A 17491-nucleotide genomic window follows, 5' to 3' on the forward strand; every position below is an offset into this window, starting at 1 on the left:
TGGACAGCGTGGTTTGCCAGCTCCCCTTTCTCATCATCACCCTGTGCCAAAACAAAGAACTCGGAGAGGGAGCGGGGATCTCGTGGTGAACAAACCCAGCCTGAAGAAACAACGTTTCTTGGCTTTCACTTGGGTTTTCTCCTGGCTCTCCATGGATGCAGATACTGGCCTCGTGCTGCCCTTCGGACTTGGCTGAGCCCAGCCTGAAGCTGTGGTGAGAGCAGTGGTTCCCTGGTGCCCCTCCCTGAGGCCTGGAGAAAATAGTGGAGGAGCTCCTGAGCTTTCTGAAGACAGTCAGGCTGGCACCTAAACAAACTGCAGGCCCATTCCAATCCCTGTCATCAAGGCCCTGTCCAGGTGAGCCTTCAGCCTTAGACCCAGTAAGGTTCTCCATCACTTCTGTCCAGTTGCTGATCAGACTGCAGAACAGGAGACCAAGGGGGGCAGGAATGCCTTCACAGTGCAGTGAAAGGAAAGCTTGGGCTGTGCCCCACCAGCCTGAGGGGTACAGCACTGCACGTGGCATCGTTCATAGGGGAACAACAGAGCAGCAAAGGGCAGCCTCAAAAATTGAGAGGGTTGATGCTTCATTTCTGTGCTCCCATCCCAACACCAGGTGAGGTTCCACGCTTGCCCAGTGTGATACAAGGTGGTGCAAGTATGAATCAAACAGGACAATTCAACAGCAGCACTGAAACTTTTAGGGTCCCTGACTCAAATCACAGACAGAAGGAGGGGAAGTGAGCTGGAGGGTCTTCAGGCAGCCTTAGTGTAGCAGGTTGTAACTTAGCTGCTCCAAGGACTATTTCATCCCATCAGGGCAGAATTTGTTACCACGAGCACAGCCCTCCACCCAGTCAGGACAGAAAGCTCACCAGCCACACAGTGCTGTGAGAAAACAACACCTCTGCAGGCTTCTCTGGTGTTGATAAGAGGGAAAAACTACCAGCAGCAGCACGCCACAGGCTGCCCTTTCAAAACCAGCAATGCAACAAGTGCAGGAAGGAGGCACTTAACTTAGAAGAGTCTGATTTTATTGGTGAAATATTAGAATTCTGGGTGATGGGAAATATTCACAAGTGCTCAAAGCAAGCTCTCCAAACGGAAGGGACAAACACAGCCCTACTCACTCCTCCTATTGCAGTGATCCTGGAGTTTAGTCTTCGTGGATGTTGAAAAGCTTTGCTACTTCATTGAGATCAGCATGCTCCTCCCCATCTTTGATGATCTGAAAGAAGGAATCGTGCATTCAAACTCGTATGTCCTATACACAATACGGTGGGATGCACTGACCCTGGGGTCCCCTGCCAAGCAGGCTTTGCATCTCTGATCCCCACCCTCTGGCTTGGCCCTTCAGCCACTTTGCAGTGCACCTCCCTGCTCACCCAGCCCCGGCTGCATCAGTTTGTTTGTGAGGAGAGGTCCAGTGTCATAAGTCGTAATCCAGTCCAGAAAGACAATATCCACTGCTCTCCTCTCATTCATCATGCTGGTAATTTCATGCTAGAACAACATCTGCCTTTATGTATCCTCATTATCTACTGATAGATTGATTTTTCCACAAGAAAGTGCTGGATCTAAGCAAGCTGAATGCCACAGCCCCCTGCTTCAGCATACTCGTCCTCTACTGACCTTTCGAGCAATAGGCATCCTGTTGAAGATGTTCCATAACACAATTCCCACCACCACTTTATCCCTGAGGTAGAAAATGACCCCTTTGCCATAATCTTCTCCTTCTTTTGGAACTTGAGGCGTTGGTGAAGAGCTTGGAGAAATGGGAACTTCTGAGGCTTCTGCTTCTGTTTCGCTTTCTGATCGAATACCTGTCCCTAAGGCAAAGATGGGAGACATCAAACATCCAGTGCAGAAAAAAGGAGGAGCTCTCTGTGCTGGGGAAAGCAGGACAGGCAGATGGCTTCTGTAAAAGATTTAGGTGTGCTTTCTTTGTGTCCAGCAAAAGCTTCTGTAACACAATAAAGAAGCAACCCTAACACAAAGCACAACTCTGACAGCTTCCAGCTTCCACAGCCAAGCACACCACAGAATCACAGGATGGTTTGGGTTCAAAGAGACCTTCAAAGATCAACTGCTTCCAACCCCACACCATGGGAACGGCCATCCAACCCGGCCCTGGGCACCTCCAGGGATGGGGCACACATAACTTCTCTGGACAAGCTGTGCCAGTACCTCATCACCCCCCAAGGAAAGAGTTTCCTCCTTGTACCTCATCTAAACCTCCCCTCTTAATATGGTAAATAAACTGCATTTTGCCCCAGTGAAACATTATGTTTTTAACCACATTTTAACATCAAAACCAGCATTGAAAGCTTGGTCTAGAATAGAGCACACAGGTGAGACCAGATCCTCCCTGCGGCCGCACAGAGCCGGCCACAAAAGCCTCCATGCAGGCACACAGCTCCCAAGGAAGGCCAGGAACCCACCTGACTGCTCTGTTGCAGATTTTGGTGTGTCTTTTGCTGTTGCTTTAGCAAAGACCCCGACTGTAGGCAAGGTACTGTCGACGAGGCCGATTGCTTCATAGCCCACATCAGGACCCAGATCGCTCCTAGGAATTAACAACAAAGCTCATCTGTAGGAACAGCATCGCAAACACGCAGCAAACCCAAATCCTCCTGACAGCGTTGCGTAAGGAGGAATCAGGACAGTGCATCCATCACAGAAGCAACCAGTTTAACCAACGGGGAACTCAAAACGTGTCAGATTTCTCCTTGAAGGAAGCCAGGCTGCTTCCATGAGCTGTGTGCACCTTCACCCTTTAGGAAGTTACACACCTAAGCTCAGGACCCAGATAGGGGCACCAGGACACAACCAGTAGGTACACAATTAGTGGGAAGTGGCAGAAATCTTCTGTGCTGTTCAGTGAGTGCCAATGAAACTTGCAGAGCTGGGGCAGAAGCAAGTGCTTCTCTGGGTTCCAGATGAGGCCACCTGATCAGAGGGTGTGTGGGAGCTGCTGAATCACGGCCTGAACCTTGGATTGAGCACTGAGTCAGCCCTGGGAGCACAGGTGAAGGCATTCTGTGCTACTGGAAGGGATGGAGCCTGGCTGCACCTCTCCTAGACCCCATTTAAGAGCTGACTGCCAGGGGGGAAGGATCTCTGCTGGAGATTGCTCCTCTTGGAGTCTTCTCAGTGAGCCCTAAGGTAAGCTTTCCATCTGTTCTTCTTTAGTGTGATGACCTGTTTAGCCTGACTTTCCTGTGTATTTCTTAATTATAACATTGGTACATCCATGGGTTATCCAAATGCCTCGTCCTTCTGAGTTAGAACCATGGAGCTCTGCAGGAATTCTGAGCACTGGGAAAAACGTTTAAGGATTTCCTGCTGTTTGGCAGCTTTTTAGCACAGGAACAGGACATCTGAGCCAGCAAAGGCTGGCAGGCTTTCACTTCACACCTGCCAGCCACACTTGAGGCTGCAGCTCACAGCCCCCAGTCTCACAGAGCACCTCCCAGGAAAACACACAGTCAAAAGGTGCTTCAGTATCCTCATTCAACAGCTGAGTAATAAATGCTCTGTGTGCAGAGCCCATGTGGCACAGACCCAGAGTTCAGACACGTGATGAGGAGTCGTAAGGGATTCTTTTTGGAGGGGTTCTTCCCCAAGGAGCAAAAGCTCTTTTCCCACATTTAAACTTGTGCTCGCTCTACTTCTGGTGCATTCTGACCAATTTTTGCCCTCTTTTTAAAGAATTTAAAAGAAAATGCTTTGTTTTCTTCATTCCTTACAAATGCTTTCAAAAACAGGCCTGGGTACACTGCTGTGTTGCTACCAAGGCACCAGTGGAGCTAATCAGCAAAGGTTCACCAGAACTGAAACCAACAGATTGTGCTGGGGAGTTCCCAATAATTCTAACAGAAGTTGTGAAGTTCAGGGTGCAGATCAACCTGCTTGAAGAAAGGGGCAGCTATTTCTTTGCTTCTTGCAATTATACACAATTGGGGAGAAACTGGATTCTGCAGGGGCAAAGAATAGCTTAGAGAAGGCAGGGCAGTGAAAGCTCACGTGTGCTCCAGTTCCCTGAGACTCTGCAAATAAGCTGCACAGGTATTTGCTTTGCATTCATTGCAGCCTGAAAACAGGAAGCTTTACAAGGTATATCTTGTCAGAGCTCCTAACAGCATGGTCAAATAAGCAGCTTTACAAGCACTCAGCATTACCAGAACATAGACTGATGCCAGTAGGGCTTTGCAGCTCCCGTCATGTTCTCTCCAGCTAGTCTGCCACTCACAACAGCGTGATCGTGGTGCTCTACACGTCTTCTACCTAGTTTGATATCATAGAAGCAAGCAGCATCCCCAGCCTTAAAGAGAAATTCATTCAGTGATGACTGAACACAGACATCAAAAGCCCAAATTAACACACAAAAGAGAAGAGGCACTGGGACAAAGATGACTGAGACAAGGAAGTGAGTTGTTCTGCCAGCCCCCTCTCCTTCACACCTTCTTCCATTTCCCAGGCTATTCCAGCTCTATCTTCTCAACATCTTTCACTGAGCTGCAGAAAATTAAGGCAGCATCAGGTATGTGCTTGGTTTGTTTGTTTTTTTTTTTCCAGAGGAATCAGTCTCAGCTCCCCACCAAAAGGGCTCTGACACAACACAGCAACCCACACTACCTTTAAGTTACCCCAGGTTCTCTTAGGGAGCACAGATAAAGGAGTGCAGTCGTTACCACAGTACCAAGGCGTGCTGTAGTGCATGGACAGGCTCCAAGGCACAGCACCTGGGCTCATTACTTTACACCATTCACCTAATTTAGGTATGCCAGCCCCCAGGATTCCAGGCTCTTTGACTGCGTTGGTCAAAGCAGCTGGAAGAAAACCCCTTCACAGGTACTCACCACCCAGATATTGGAGCGTGCCTGCAGCTCTGCATTCACCCTGAACCCTCCAAAGTCAGAATCCACCTCCAGACCAGCAGACTTTGCTAATTCCACGTTAGGCTCCAGCCCAACCGCAGCCACAATGTGGTCGGTCTCCACCTGTGGGATAATTTGCAACAATTACTCTGTTTCTCTCAGTGGCCCTGCAAACATTCTCACCCCCTGCATTCAGCTTCACCTTTCGGCCATCTTTCAGTTTAATCACCAGTCGATTTCCAGAGACAGAGACAGACTTGACCACAGCATTAGGCATAACATTAACGCCCTCTGGAAACAAAAAGGAAATGTAACTGCTTGCACGGGGTCAGGAGGGCTTCAGTTGAAGCAGGAGGAGGAGACTGGAGCACAGCTTCACCTCTTCTGACTTTCTCTGTGGTCCAGTTGCTCAGATATTCAGGCAAGACTTTGCCCATATTGCCGTTCTCTGGAAACAGCTGAATCACCTCCAGGTTTCTGGTTTGTGCTGAAAGGAAAGGAAAGAGCAAATCTGTGCAAAAATCCAGATGTGGACTGAAAAAAAACGGTGTGTGATGTCAGGCTGATTGCATTCAATGCCTGCTGCTTCTGTAAAGCTGCCAGCTGAAGCAAGCTGCCTGCTGGAGCACACTTACCTCTTCTACCCAGAGCACAGGCCAGCTCACTGCCAAGAAAACCACCACCAATAATTGTGATGGACTTGACTTGTCTTGAAATCTTCTCCAGATTTCTGAAGTCCTCAATCTGAAAGAAGATTTATTCTCATTTCAAACAGGAATGGCAGTGGGAAGATTCTGCACTTTCTCCCTTTGAAATAAGAGTAACTCTTTCCTTAGAATGGGAGACATGTTTCTCCTTCCTTCTCTTCCTCTACTGCACAGAAAGAAAAAGGAAAGAAAAACCAAACCCTCTGGCTTCCTGATGTTTGCTGACAGGGAAAATCTTGCACAATCTCAGCATTTTCTCCCACATGTCAAGAAGGAAATTGCAATGAAGTTTCCAGATGCAAACGATCTACAGTACACACAGTACTACAGGAACACCCTGTCTCCCATTACGTGTCTTTTACACATCCCTCACACAGCTGAACAGATCCCAGCAGACCTAACAGTGAGCAGACCGGGGCAAGTCCAGTGCAGGGCAGAACATTTCCACAGGGCTCTTTATTCTTGATTCATTCCCAGACTAAGGAAGAAACTCCCTGTTTGTTGTAAACCCCACAATTTCAAGAAACGTGGAGCCTGTCAACAAAAAGCTTCTCTTCAAAGTGAACTGGGAGTCCACCAACAAACTTCAGTTCTTTCATCCACTTTCCCCTAAGGCACAGGATGAAGGTGAAGAAATGCCACGAAGAAGACGTGGACATCAGAGTATCAGCAAACTACTGAAGCTAATCCAAGAGCTAACACAAACACTCAGCTAGAACTTCAGTGTAGGACAGGAATATCTCAGGCTGAGGGGGAGAGCGACGTCAGACTTCACGCCGTTCACCTGCTCAGGGAAAAGAATAAGCAGCAAAAGGATCCCTGGTTACCAGCTGAGGGGAGCTGGTAGCTGAGGCAAGGCTGTGCTGGACCCAAAGCAGAGAGCTAACAAGTTGAAAATGCTGGCAGTGTCTCTGAAGACTTCGGCCCAGTGCCTGTAGATTTACCTTTCGGAACAGCGTCAGCTGTTGCTGCACATCCTTTCCTGCCCTTTCGATGGCAGGCAGGTTCCTCGGGGAGCCACCTGAGGACAGGGTGGGAGGGAGGGGAGGGAAGACAGGGAGAGAGAAATACTAATGACTGCTGGCCATGTCAGCAATGAGCTATCACCCATCTGGACTGTGCTTTTAAAGCTGTTCCAATATGCTCTATTGCCCGTTGCCCTCTGGTTTTCACCACGGAAGACTTTCTGTGCAAGCAGAAAGTTTTAACTCTGCAGTTTAACTCCCCCACAAACAACCCGATGCCATACACCCTGCTCCACTGACTGCAGAAAGTCAGTTCCATATTAACCACGCAAGGATGTAGGGCCAGATGCTGAAGCAGTGCTCTGCCCAGGTGTGTGGGAGCTGCTGAGTCACAGTCTGAGCCTCAGATTGAACAACTGAGCAGAGCCCTGGGAGCACAGGTGAAGGCAATTCTCCTTGGAGAAGGCAATTCTCCTGGCTGCATCTCTCCTAGACCCCATTTAAGGGCTGACTGCCAGGAGGAAAGGATCTCTTCTGGAGGTCCCTCTTCTGGAATTCTGCAGTGAGCCCAGGATGCAGGTAAGTTTTCTATTCTCTTTTTGTTATTTTAATCTGCTTTGCCAAACTCTCCTGTTTATTTCGTAATTATAACATCTTTGTATTCATTGAGAATACACAACAAGGTAAGAGCTGGGTGTTCTTCTTGCAACTGCTGAAGGCAGGGTTTTAAAGCACCTGACTGTAGAGCAGTGCCTTTACCCAGCTGTTAGGGCAGTCACCTTTTCCTCCTTCCCTGCTGATTCTGACAGAGTAAAACTTTGAACATCCCAGAGAAGCTGGCTTACATAAAGCAAGTGGAAAAACCCAATGCCACCTTTGCCTGCATCACTGCCCTTCGTGTGAGCGCTCTGCCACGTGGCAGAAGTTTGCCAGTTGATGCCCCTGAAATCAAAAGCCTGACACAATATGAAGAACAGGAGATAGAAACAAAAGTCTTACCAGTTGCAATTAGGCATTTATCATAGGATATCTGGGTACCATCATTGAGTTTCACAGTGTTGCCTCTCACATCCATGTGCACAACCTGCAAAAACATACAAGCAGGGGAACTCGGGCTTCCACTCACTGTAGGCACATCTACTTGAGGCAGATGGCACAGACTACCAAATAGAGAAGGATACTTGGGAGCAACGTTTTCACACCGTTGAATTGCTCTGTAATTTTTCAGTGGAGGGGGGAACTGAAAATAGGAGTTCAGAGTTTCTTTTGGTAGCAATGACAGGTTAGACTGATCATCCCAGGATATGAATCTGAGAAACAATCCAGCAGTAAGAAGACTAAGTTCTTTATTTTAGCAAGATGCAGAGAACTGAGGAAGCCACAAACTGCTTTCCACCTTTCTGCTGCCTCTACTCTGCTCCTACTTGTGCTGTCATCCATTACTTAGATGACATTCTACTCACCTTCCAACTCATGTGCAGCTCAGTTCTCATTTTGCCACACAGTCTCTAAGCTCTACGTACTCTTATCCCATGCACAAACTGTCCTCTTACCTTTAGCTACTACTCCTCACAGCTTCTCCTGCTTTCAAGCTCCACACATGCTGTCCTTAATATTAGGATAGTCCCTGATTCACTGTATACACGTTTCTGAAAATTTTCCACATTCTTCTCCTCAGCCAACCTCCACAACACCATCTACAGCTGTTTATTTTCAGCTCAGACACGGGCTCTGCTTGGGAAGAACTGTATGACATTAGATTGACAGCTGGTGATGCAGTACTCACCTTCTTGCCACTGAGAACTGCTACTCCACCATTTTCTACAAAAGGCAAATCACGAGCGTGCACATAGAACGATGGTGGCTGGAAATATATACTGGGGAAAGATCAATTAGCAGATGTCTTCCAGTTACTCTTTGATACCAGCTATACAGAAACTACCAATGACATGAAAGCAACTCTGTGCAACCATAACAAACTTCAGAAATAGCAAAGAACTCGTGGCTGCACGCTGTTAAATTCCAGTGTTTTAATCAAAGACCACAAACATCAGAGGGATCTCCATTGGGATCCAAGGTTCCAGGAGCTCTGTTCTGAACTGCAAGGCTCTATGCTCACCTCTACTGTTAACTTATTGCACAAGATTTCTCCTGTTACTGGCATACTGTAGCAAAAATGCTGTCTCACAGCTTGAAGCAGTGATGGAGCACCTGGTGGGAAGGCAGGGCCAGCCCAGGTGCATGCAATGCACTGAGTGATGGAAGGGATGGAGCCAGGATCCACCTCTTCCCAGACCTTATTTAAGGGTTGGCAGTGGAGGTGAGGCCATTGTGCTGGAGATCCCTGCATACTGGAGGCCTTCTAAAGGTAAGCAGGTTTTTTTCCTTTCTTTCCACACTGCTGCACTTGGGCTTATCCTCATTTTCTTTGGTGAAAGATTTTGCCACTCTGCTATTATTACTATAGCTGCCATCACATTATAGCATGACATACATTTAAGGGAATCACAAGTCTCAATTTAATACTGAGTTAACTCATACTAAGCTGCACTCTTCTTGGCAACTGTCACACCTTTCAGCCTGATCTTTGTTGCTTAACTGACAAGTCTGCAACATCTCTGCAAAGCCACACTCCACAGCTCTGCAGCCTTTTGGGCTCCACAAAGCAGTCATCTGGCCTGCTGCAAACAACACAAATTCTGCCTACAGCACACAATGCTCTGTTCCTTTTTGGATCAGTCAGCCAACAGTGCACATGGATACACACGCAGGGCCTTCATCACAAGCACAGCACTACTCCGTGTCCACAAACTGCCTTCTGAACGCTTCACAGCTCCCCAGTGGCTCCCTCACAATACTCTGATCATCATAAGCTTTTCCACACGCTCTCTTCTTTGTCAGTACTGCCCAAGCGACACGTACCTCCTTTCTTTGCCATTCCACTGTTTGAACCGCAGAGTCTCTGTTACGTGAGGATCATCAGAAAACCACAGCTCTTTGGAGAGAGGAGGACGCATGTAGGGCAGTGCAGGATCTTCAGACACAATCAGTACCTTTAGACAAGCAGTCACCACACACATCAGCTACGCTAATGCTGACAAACATCATAGCATTACATAGGCAAAGCAAGAATGTACTCAGCCATCCAGGTGAATCTTCTCTAGAACAGGGTGTCCCTTACCCGGGCACCGGGGTCACGAGCCCGAATGGATCGGGCAGCAGCAAAAGCAGCAGTTCCTCCACCAATGAGCAGGAAAGGAACATGAGATGGGACCTCAGGGTGAGCTCCTTGAGCTGCAGGAAACAGATCAGACAGTTGACTGCAAATACAGCATGGAAAACTGTCCACATGCAAAGAACTGTGTGTCACCAGAGCTTTTTCCACATACACACCTCCTTTGGCAGAGAGCACTCCAAATATTCTCCTCCCTTCCCTTCTGTCTCCCTGTATTTCCTAAGAACCTACTTCTCTTGAGGCCTGCTTCCTGCACAACTCATAGTGCCACATAGTTCAACAAATTTGGTTTCTCTGAGTTAGACCTGCATGCTCCTGTGACCTTCAGTGAGTGACCTGTGGTCCACATACAGGCTGCAAGAAATTATCAAGAGCTTTGCTACTTTGTCCTCATTTCTCCCTCTATGATACTCCTTAAATGGAACAGGACATGGCACAGCACTGAGGATTTGGTGCTGGGAACTGCACTGCTCCTTTGCCAGGCTGGGAGAAGGTGACAGCCCTAAGCAGGGCCTCTCCTTCCTTTACCACTGTGTTTTCAGGCAGGCTCCATTCTATTTGCTTTGCATGCCTCAAGTTAGCAGCTCATGCAAAACAGCTCCAAACCCAGAACTGCAGGCAAATACCCACCAGAAGCAGACGATTCCTTTTCTTGGGACCGTGTTGTTACTGTTGTGACACGGCTGGTGAATCTCTCCTTGTTTTCCCTCAATGTTTTGTATACCTGGAGACAGACAAGAAGACACCTTGTATGTGTTACAGCATCAAGGCATCATTCTGCTTCTATTCCCCATAAGCTTCTGTCTACCCAACTCGCTCAGAAAATGCATCTGCTTTCAATTAAAGCAAACAAACCCAGATATACCTGAGTTTAAAAAGCACCTGTGGGTGTACACACAGTTTTGAGTGCACTCCTCTTACAGCTACCTGTTCTACTTATGACAGGGTGGGACTCAGCAGGCTGACTGCTTTCCACGAGCAAGCAATGAAGCTTTCTGCATACATCTGGTCCTTGGGCTGCAGAACCATTGACTGAACAGAAGTGAATTACCTTGAGGAGCTGACATCTCTTTTATTCCCTAGACGTTGTGCGTTTTACCCACGGTCAAGTATTTTATAACATTATAAAGAGATGCAAAGAAGAATTAAGGAATTTAATGCAGAGCATGAAAAAGGACTGAGACGGACAGAAGCAGTGTCAGGAACAGCAGAAAGCTAGAACTCATTACCAAAAATAATTAAGGTAAAGATGGTACCCTCCCTCCACCCTTTCCCCAGTAAAAGCACGTTTATTTAAGCATCTTACATAAACTCCTGCCCCAGTGACTGTTCCTCCCACAATTAAGTACAGCAGTAGGTTGCTGCCAGCTTTGCCAGGAACACCTGAAGATGTCAGTGTTCTCGAAGGGTATCTCAGGTGATGGCACTGCAAAACTGTAGGGGAAGACAAGCAGTGAGAGAACAAAGGGAGAAGTGCTGAGTATGAAGGACCCCCAATTACACAGAGCCTGAGAGGAGGACAAGGTTTCAGTGAACTGAAAAAGCAAAGGGAACCCCACTGCTTAGAGGGGCAGACACCAACATTTTGCAACCCAGACTACTAACCTCTTAATTATTTATGCCACCTTCTATATTCAAAGTTAATGGTTCATTTGAGCTTGACCTTTTACTTTCCAGTGTGGACTGGGGCAGGGAAAGGAGGCACTGGGAACATGCAATTCTCTCAAGAGACTATTTAATATATAATGTTTTCTTTATTAATAGTATCAAATATTTTTTTTTCTACCAAGCTTTTCAGTAGACAGTGAGGGAGATATAAACTAAAAGCAAACAAAGATTTTAGCATCAGGTCACTCCTCCCCATGGCTTCTGGCCCTTAAGCTTCAGCACAACTTTCTCACCAGCTACATGTTGACTGCCAATTGCAACGGGTGCCCAACCATTACAGAGCAGTTCTACTTCACAAAGAAGCTTTTCATGTTCAGAAATGAATATTTTGAATGACAGGTCAGAGCTGCTTCCCCAAGGTCTGACAGGAGAGCTCCTGCTCTGCCAGCTGCCCTTCTGCTCACACATCTTCTAATGCTGAGAAAACCCACAAGGGCAAAACCAGAAGCCTCTGCCCCCAGGCAGAGCACGGAGAGCCTTGTCTGCTCATCTGCATGGGAACATTCCAGCACTGCAACAGGGTGACCCAGCCATACGGCTTCTTAGACAAGAACACCAAGACTGGCAATACAAAGGCATGCTTTGAAATTTAGAGAGCAAATCGTTTCTTAAGCTGAGTAAATAAGCTGCTCGTTTGCATAGCCCAGCATACCACATCTGAGCGACTGCAGTGAATTACTCTGCCAAAACAAATGGCTTCGAGCCTGCTGCGGGTACCAAATATGCACGCAAGATCAAAACGTAATTAAAGAAATTAACAAGAATGGCCACAGGGAAGACGCAGGAGCGCTCCCCGCCCCGCCCCAGGGCTCCAACACCCGCACGGGGCAACCGGCAGCCGTGCTTACGGCTGCAAAGAGTCCCTGCCAGCGGAGGAGGCTCCGCTGATGCACGTTATGGAAAGCAAAGGGTTCAGCGGGCAGCGCGGCCATCCCAAAGCCAGGGAGCGGCGGGGCTGCCGGCTCAGACGAAGCCAGCCGCGAGCAAACCGCAAGCAGGACGAGCGCACGTCTCCTTCGGCACTGCGCGGTGTTCACCTTCCCGCAGCTCAGTCGTGCCGCAGCCCAGCGCCGCCCGTTTCCAAGCAGAACGGCGGTCAGACTGCGTGAGGACGCGCTGCGGTTGCTCTGCAGAACGCGCCCTCGTTGCGCTCCGTTCACAGCGGACCGGGCCCGTGCCCGACATCCCCCCGGACGCAGGGAGGTGCGGGGATGCCCTCGCAGAGCCGGGCCCGCCCCGTCCCCACTCACCTGCGGCGGATCGGCCGCGTTGCACGGAGCTGAGGGGACGCAGCGCGGCGGCGGCCAGGCGGCAGCACGACATGGCGCCGCTCATCGCGCGCCGCTCCCGGCCCGACCTCGCGCCGCCCCCGTCGCCCCCACGGCGCACGCGCGGCAGCTCGCAAGCCGGCTTCTCATTGGCTGCCGCGTCCCTCGCCTTCCTCCCATCCGCGCTCGCGCGCGGCCGCTCTGCGCCGTCGTCTCTATGGTTCCGCCGCCGCTATGCTGCGGCCTCCTCTCCGCCTCCCGCGGCCGTTCCGCCGCGCTGCTTCTACCGCTGGGCCCGGTCGCCGCCTGCTGCTCTCCACGCCAATCTTCTACGCTAACGGGCCGCCTCACATCGGGCACCTCTACTCTGCTCTGTTGGCCGACGCGCTGCATCGCCAACGCGGCCTCCGGGGCGCCGGGCCAAGCCGCCTTTCCACAGGTGAGTGTGAGAGCGCGGGTCCTGCGCCGTCTGTCCTCGGCTTCTGTCGGGCCTGGCCCCGGGCCCCGCGGGCTGTGGTGGCTGTCCCTGTGTCCGGGGCTTCTCTTCAAGTTCAGGTTGGATACAGGGAAAAAAATGATTCTAAGAAAGAGAGATGATGCAGCGGCACAGCTGCACAAGGAGGTGAGGGGGTCAACAAACCCGGAGGTGTTCCAGAAGCGTGGGGATGTTCCACTGAGGGACATGGTCAGTGGGGGGGAAATGGGTTGGGATTGGATTTGGAGACCTTAGAGGTCTTCTCCAGCCTTGGTGATTCCTGGGGCTGACACCCAGCCCTCGTGTCCCTGGGCTGTCCCTGTTTCCCCAGGCCCAGTGTCCCAGCATGGTTCCACATCCCCTTCCTGTGACCATCTCTGGCTTTTCAGGGACTGATGAGCACGGGCTGAAGATCCAACAGGCCGCAGCTGCAGCAGGAACCTCACCCCCAGAACTCTGTGCACGGATCTCAGCACTGTTCCACCAGGCCTTCACCCAGGCAGCCATCTCCTTCACTGACTTCATTCGTACCAGTGAGCCCCGTCACTGCCAAGCTGTGTGTCACTTCTGGTCTGCCCTGCAGGAGCGCGGGGCTCTCTACAAGGGGACCTATGAGGGGTGGTACTGCACGGCAGAGGAGGGCTTCCTGCCTGAAAGTCAGCTCACGGAGCGGGTGGATGCCCAGGGCTGCACACACAAGGTGTCTGCGGAGTCTGGCCATGAGGTAACAGCACCCCTGTTTTGCTGACCAAGTTTCGGCTGTCCTGTATGAGTGCTGCACACCTGTTATTTTGTTCTAAAAAGAAAATACTGTCTGTGTAGTGTTTCAGCTGAGTCAGCTGAGACTTGCAATGATTTCAAAGCGGATTCTCTATGTCTCACAGCTGTGTTTGGTTATATGGGAGAGAGCTGCTAATGGGATCCCAAACCCCAGGGGTCAGGTGCAGATTTCAGCCTTGTGGCATGGAACGGATTCTGCTGCTGCAGAATGGGCTGTTGGCTTGGAAACAGTGTTTTAAAGTGCTGATGAAAGGAGTTGGATGAAAGAAGAGTAACGCTGTTCATGAGTGAGCTGTTTGTTGCTAGTCTCACCATTGAATAGCATTGGAATCAGGAGTGTGGGTACCTGACCTAATGTGTCCCTACCACTGTTTTTCTTATACAGTGTCAGGGGTTGCATGATTTAACTCAACTGTAGCAGATAATCATACTTCAAAGCTAAGCAGAGATTAATCTCCTTTGGTATATGTTGAAGACTGAAATATACAAGTGTTGGCTCACGTAGAAGGAGAAAGGCTGTAAAATAGTGTATCTTGATAAAGCACACAAAGTGGTTGAGGGAAAAGATGAGTTTTATGGCAAAGAAAGCAGCCTTAGATCTAAAACAGAGGCAGCAGGCTTCGGAACCCTGATTGCAAGTTGTTGAAACAAGTTGTTTCATTGAAATTGTTGAGTTGATGGTGAAGAGAAACAGTTCCAGAGGAACTCGAACCGAGTATCCTGTGTGCAAACTGTGAAACCATTCACAAGCATTTGAGCTCAATTTTTTTTTCTCTCCTGTGTTCTCAGGTGCACTGGACCAAAGAGGAGAATTACATGTTCAAGCTGTCTGCATTCCAGGACCCGCTGCAGAAGTGGCTCCGTGACAACCCACGTGCCATTTCCCCCGAGCCTTTCTACCAGCGTGTGCTTTGCTGGCTGGGAGAGGACTTGCCAGATTTGTCCATCTCACGTGAGAGAAGCCGGTTGCAGTGGGGTATCCCTGTCCCCAGTGACTCAACGCAAACTATTTACGTGTGGGTAGATGCCTTAGTGAATTATTTGAGTGTTCTGGGCTACCCTGAGACGCACGGTGAGTGGTGGCCCGCTGCACACCATGTGGTGGGCAAGGACATCCTCAAATTTCATGCTGTCTACTGGCCGGCGCTGCTGATGGCAGCTGGGCTGTCCCCTCCTGAGCGAATATTTGTGCACTCCCACTGGACTGTCCGTGGGCAGAAGATGTCCAAAAGCCTGGGCAATGTGATTGATCCCTTTGCTTGTAATGAACGATACACAGTAGATGGATTTCGGTACTTCCTGCTAAGGCAGGGTGTTCCCGAGAGGGATTGTGACTATTATGACGAGAAGGTCGTTAAGGTTGTGAATTCAGAACTGGCAGATGCACTTGGGGGACTTCTGAATCGGTCAACAGCCCCTGGCATTAACCCCAGCAACACTTACCCGTGTTTCTCAGAGACTTGTTTTCCTAAGGTTGTGGATTACAGGGAGCCAGAAGCCCTGGGTAGGGCTGCTGCTGAGGACTATGAGTTTGTGGTGGCTGTGGCTTCTCTGCCTCTGCAGGTAGCTGGTTATTTTGAAGATTTCCAGATCTACAAGGCTTTAGAATGCATTGCCCTGTGTGTAAGGCAGACCAACGGTTTCTTCCAGAGGCACAGGCCTTGGAAACTTGACAGAAAAGACCCCGCAGAGAAGCTCTGGCTTGACACCATCATCCATGTCACTCTGGAATGTCTGCGGGTCTATGGGACTCTCCTGCAGCCAGTGATCCCATGCACTGCAGACAAGTTGCTTTCCAGGCTGGCTGTTGAGCCAGAAGAGAGAGAGATCTCAAGTTTGACATTTCTGCCACGCTACAGTGGGAAGCCATGTCCCTTTGAAGGGAGACAGCTTGGACCTGACACTGGCATCTTGTTTCCCAGACTAGAGAAATCAAGTCAGCATCAGATAGAGAAGAGGAGGCTTTAGTGTCTGACAAATAGCTTCTGTAAATAAAAGCCTCCAGGAACTCCTAGGAGACATCGTTTTTATCAGAGTGTGTTCCTCCCATCTCTTGGTGGTGGTATGAAGTGGATGAGATGGGACTGAGCAGGTCTGGGCTGTGCTGTCCAGTCCTGCCTTGGAGATTGGCAGAGGTGTCTGCCCTAATTGGAGAGCAGGCAGACAGATTGGTTGTGTGCTCAAGCCAGAGAGCTAGGAAAGCATCTGGGTAACATCCTTGGAGGAACAGCTCTGCAGCTTAGCTGGTAGCAGAGAATGAACTGAAGGTGCAGTCTAAGGTCTGAATATTGCTACTTTGTTTTCCAATTTGCTTTAATAACATAAAGGGGCTGAAGCAAAATATCTATCCATGTAAAACATGGCACTCTTCCTACACAGCCTTGAAGCCCTCTTGTCATACTACTTGCATCTTCCATCCTGGCCTCTTTACTTTGCATTTGCTGATGTGAGGAGTAGGTCAGGTCCCCCAGCTTGCTTGCTCTGGGAATCCCTCCCATCACTACCTGAGAAAACAAAGCATCTGGGGCAAGCAACAGTGGTTGGAGTGAACGTGGAGTAGGAAAAGCAGAAGAGCAGGCTTGAAACTGATGTAATACCATGACAAAGAGGAATTGCTGGGAAGTCACAGAATCAGAAATGTAGCAGCTCACCTCTGCCTGTGGCTGAGGTGGGTGTTTTGGCCACTGCTGTGTTCCCAGTGCTGGGACCGTGCCTCCATCAGACCGCGTGGAGACAGACAAGCTGGGATGCACATGGCAACGGTGTCAGAGCTCCTGTGGGAGAGGAGTTTGCAGCTGACAGGTAGAAAGAAACCTTCCACTTGAAAACAAACAACCGTAAGGCTGTGGGCAAATAAGATTGTTTATTTGGTTGTGCTCTCATTCAGGGAGTGGTGCCTTTACTTACGGAGCTGCGGTGAGCATTTCCAGTAGCTGCAGTTGCTCAGAGCAGGCTCACGTTCAGGCTGAGTGTCTGAGGGGATCCAGCTGTCCCCAAAGAAGGGATTTTCCCCTTGGAGCTCACGCACAGGGGTGAGCAGCAACTCGCATCCAACGTCCTTGTGTCCCTTTGACTTTGCTCTGGAGGTTTTTTTAGCTATGCTGAGACAGAAGCAACTGGGGGTGGTTCGAAACTGTCCTGGTAACACCTCTGGGGTTTAGCCCAAGTGGATGCGCTGAGTCCATCAGCTGAGCTTCCTTGATGAGCCAAACCCTCAGATCAGCTGATGTAGCCTTGATGGGGAGGATCTCTTCTGCATTAGAGTTGTTTAGAGTGGAGCAGTGCGATGAGACAGAGTGGTGTGCTGGTCAGGTGGGTGGCCTCGCTCAGCTGACACTTGCAGACATAAAATCAGAAGGGGGGGAATCCATGTGTTTCAGGACCAGTGTTTGTGAACCTTTTCTGCCCGCTGTGTGATTTATTGCACCTCTTCTTGTCTTTTCAGTATTGGCAGGAGCAGGCAGCTACGTGCTGTTGCCCTGGGACGGCTGTGACCTCCTGGGGGACCCCTGG

At 49.7% G+C, this 17491-nt stretch overlaps 2 protein-coding genes across 2 annotated transcripts; one reads left to right on the forward strand and one right to left on the reverse strand.

Moving 5' to 3' along the window:
* Window positions 1-1012: 1012 nt before the first annotated feature.
* On the reverse strand, window positions 1013-12798 carry AIFM1 (apoptosis inducing factor mitochondria associated 1). The gene is made up of 16 exons (XM_042886453.1): window positions 12706-12798; window positions 11094-11221; window positions 10418-10511; window positions 9734-9846; window positions 9475-9605; window positions 8339-8429; window positions 7552-7636; window positions 6532-6608; window positions 5516-5624; window positions 5260-5367; window positions 5083-5171; window positions 4863-5003; window positions 4182-4324; window positions 2442-2566; window positions 1633-1829; window positions 1013-1228 (listed from the first exon to the last, which is right to left on the reverse strand). Exons 1-16 carry the CDS (start codon window positions 12788-12790, stop codon window positions 1157-1159), a joined length of 1788 nt encoding a protein of 595 aa, XP_042742387.1. The 5' UTR covers window positions 12791-12798; the 3' UTR covers window positions 1013-1156.
* Window positions 12799-12942: 144 nt separating this feature from the next.
* Window positions 12943-16364, forward strand: MARS2 (methionyl-tRNA synthetase 2, mitochondrial). The gene is made up of 3 exons (XM_042886468.1): window positions 12943-13162; window positions 13588-13922; window positions 14768-16364. The coding sequence occupies exons 1-3, from the start codon at window positions 12958-12960 to the stop codon at window positions 15944-15946; spliced, it is 1719 nt and encodes a 572-aa protein (XP_042742402.1). The 5' UTR covers window positions 12943-12957; the 3' UTR covers window positions 15947-16364.
* Window positions 16365-17491: the final 1127 nt, after the last annotated feature.

The sequence above is a fragment of the Lagopus leucura genome, unplaced genomic scaffold (genome assembly GCF_019238085.1).
Source record: "Lagopus leucura isolate 7727_CA_CO unplaced genomic scaffold, USGS_WTPT01 Super-Scaffold_100057, whole genome shotgun sequence".
Taxonomy (NCBI): domain Eukaryota; kingdom Metazoa; phylum Chordata; class Aves; order Galliformes; family Phasianidae; genus Lagopus; species Lagopus leucura.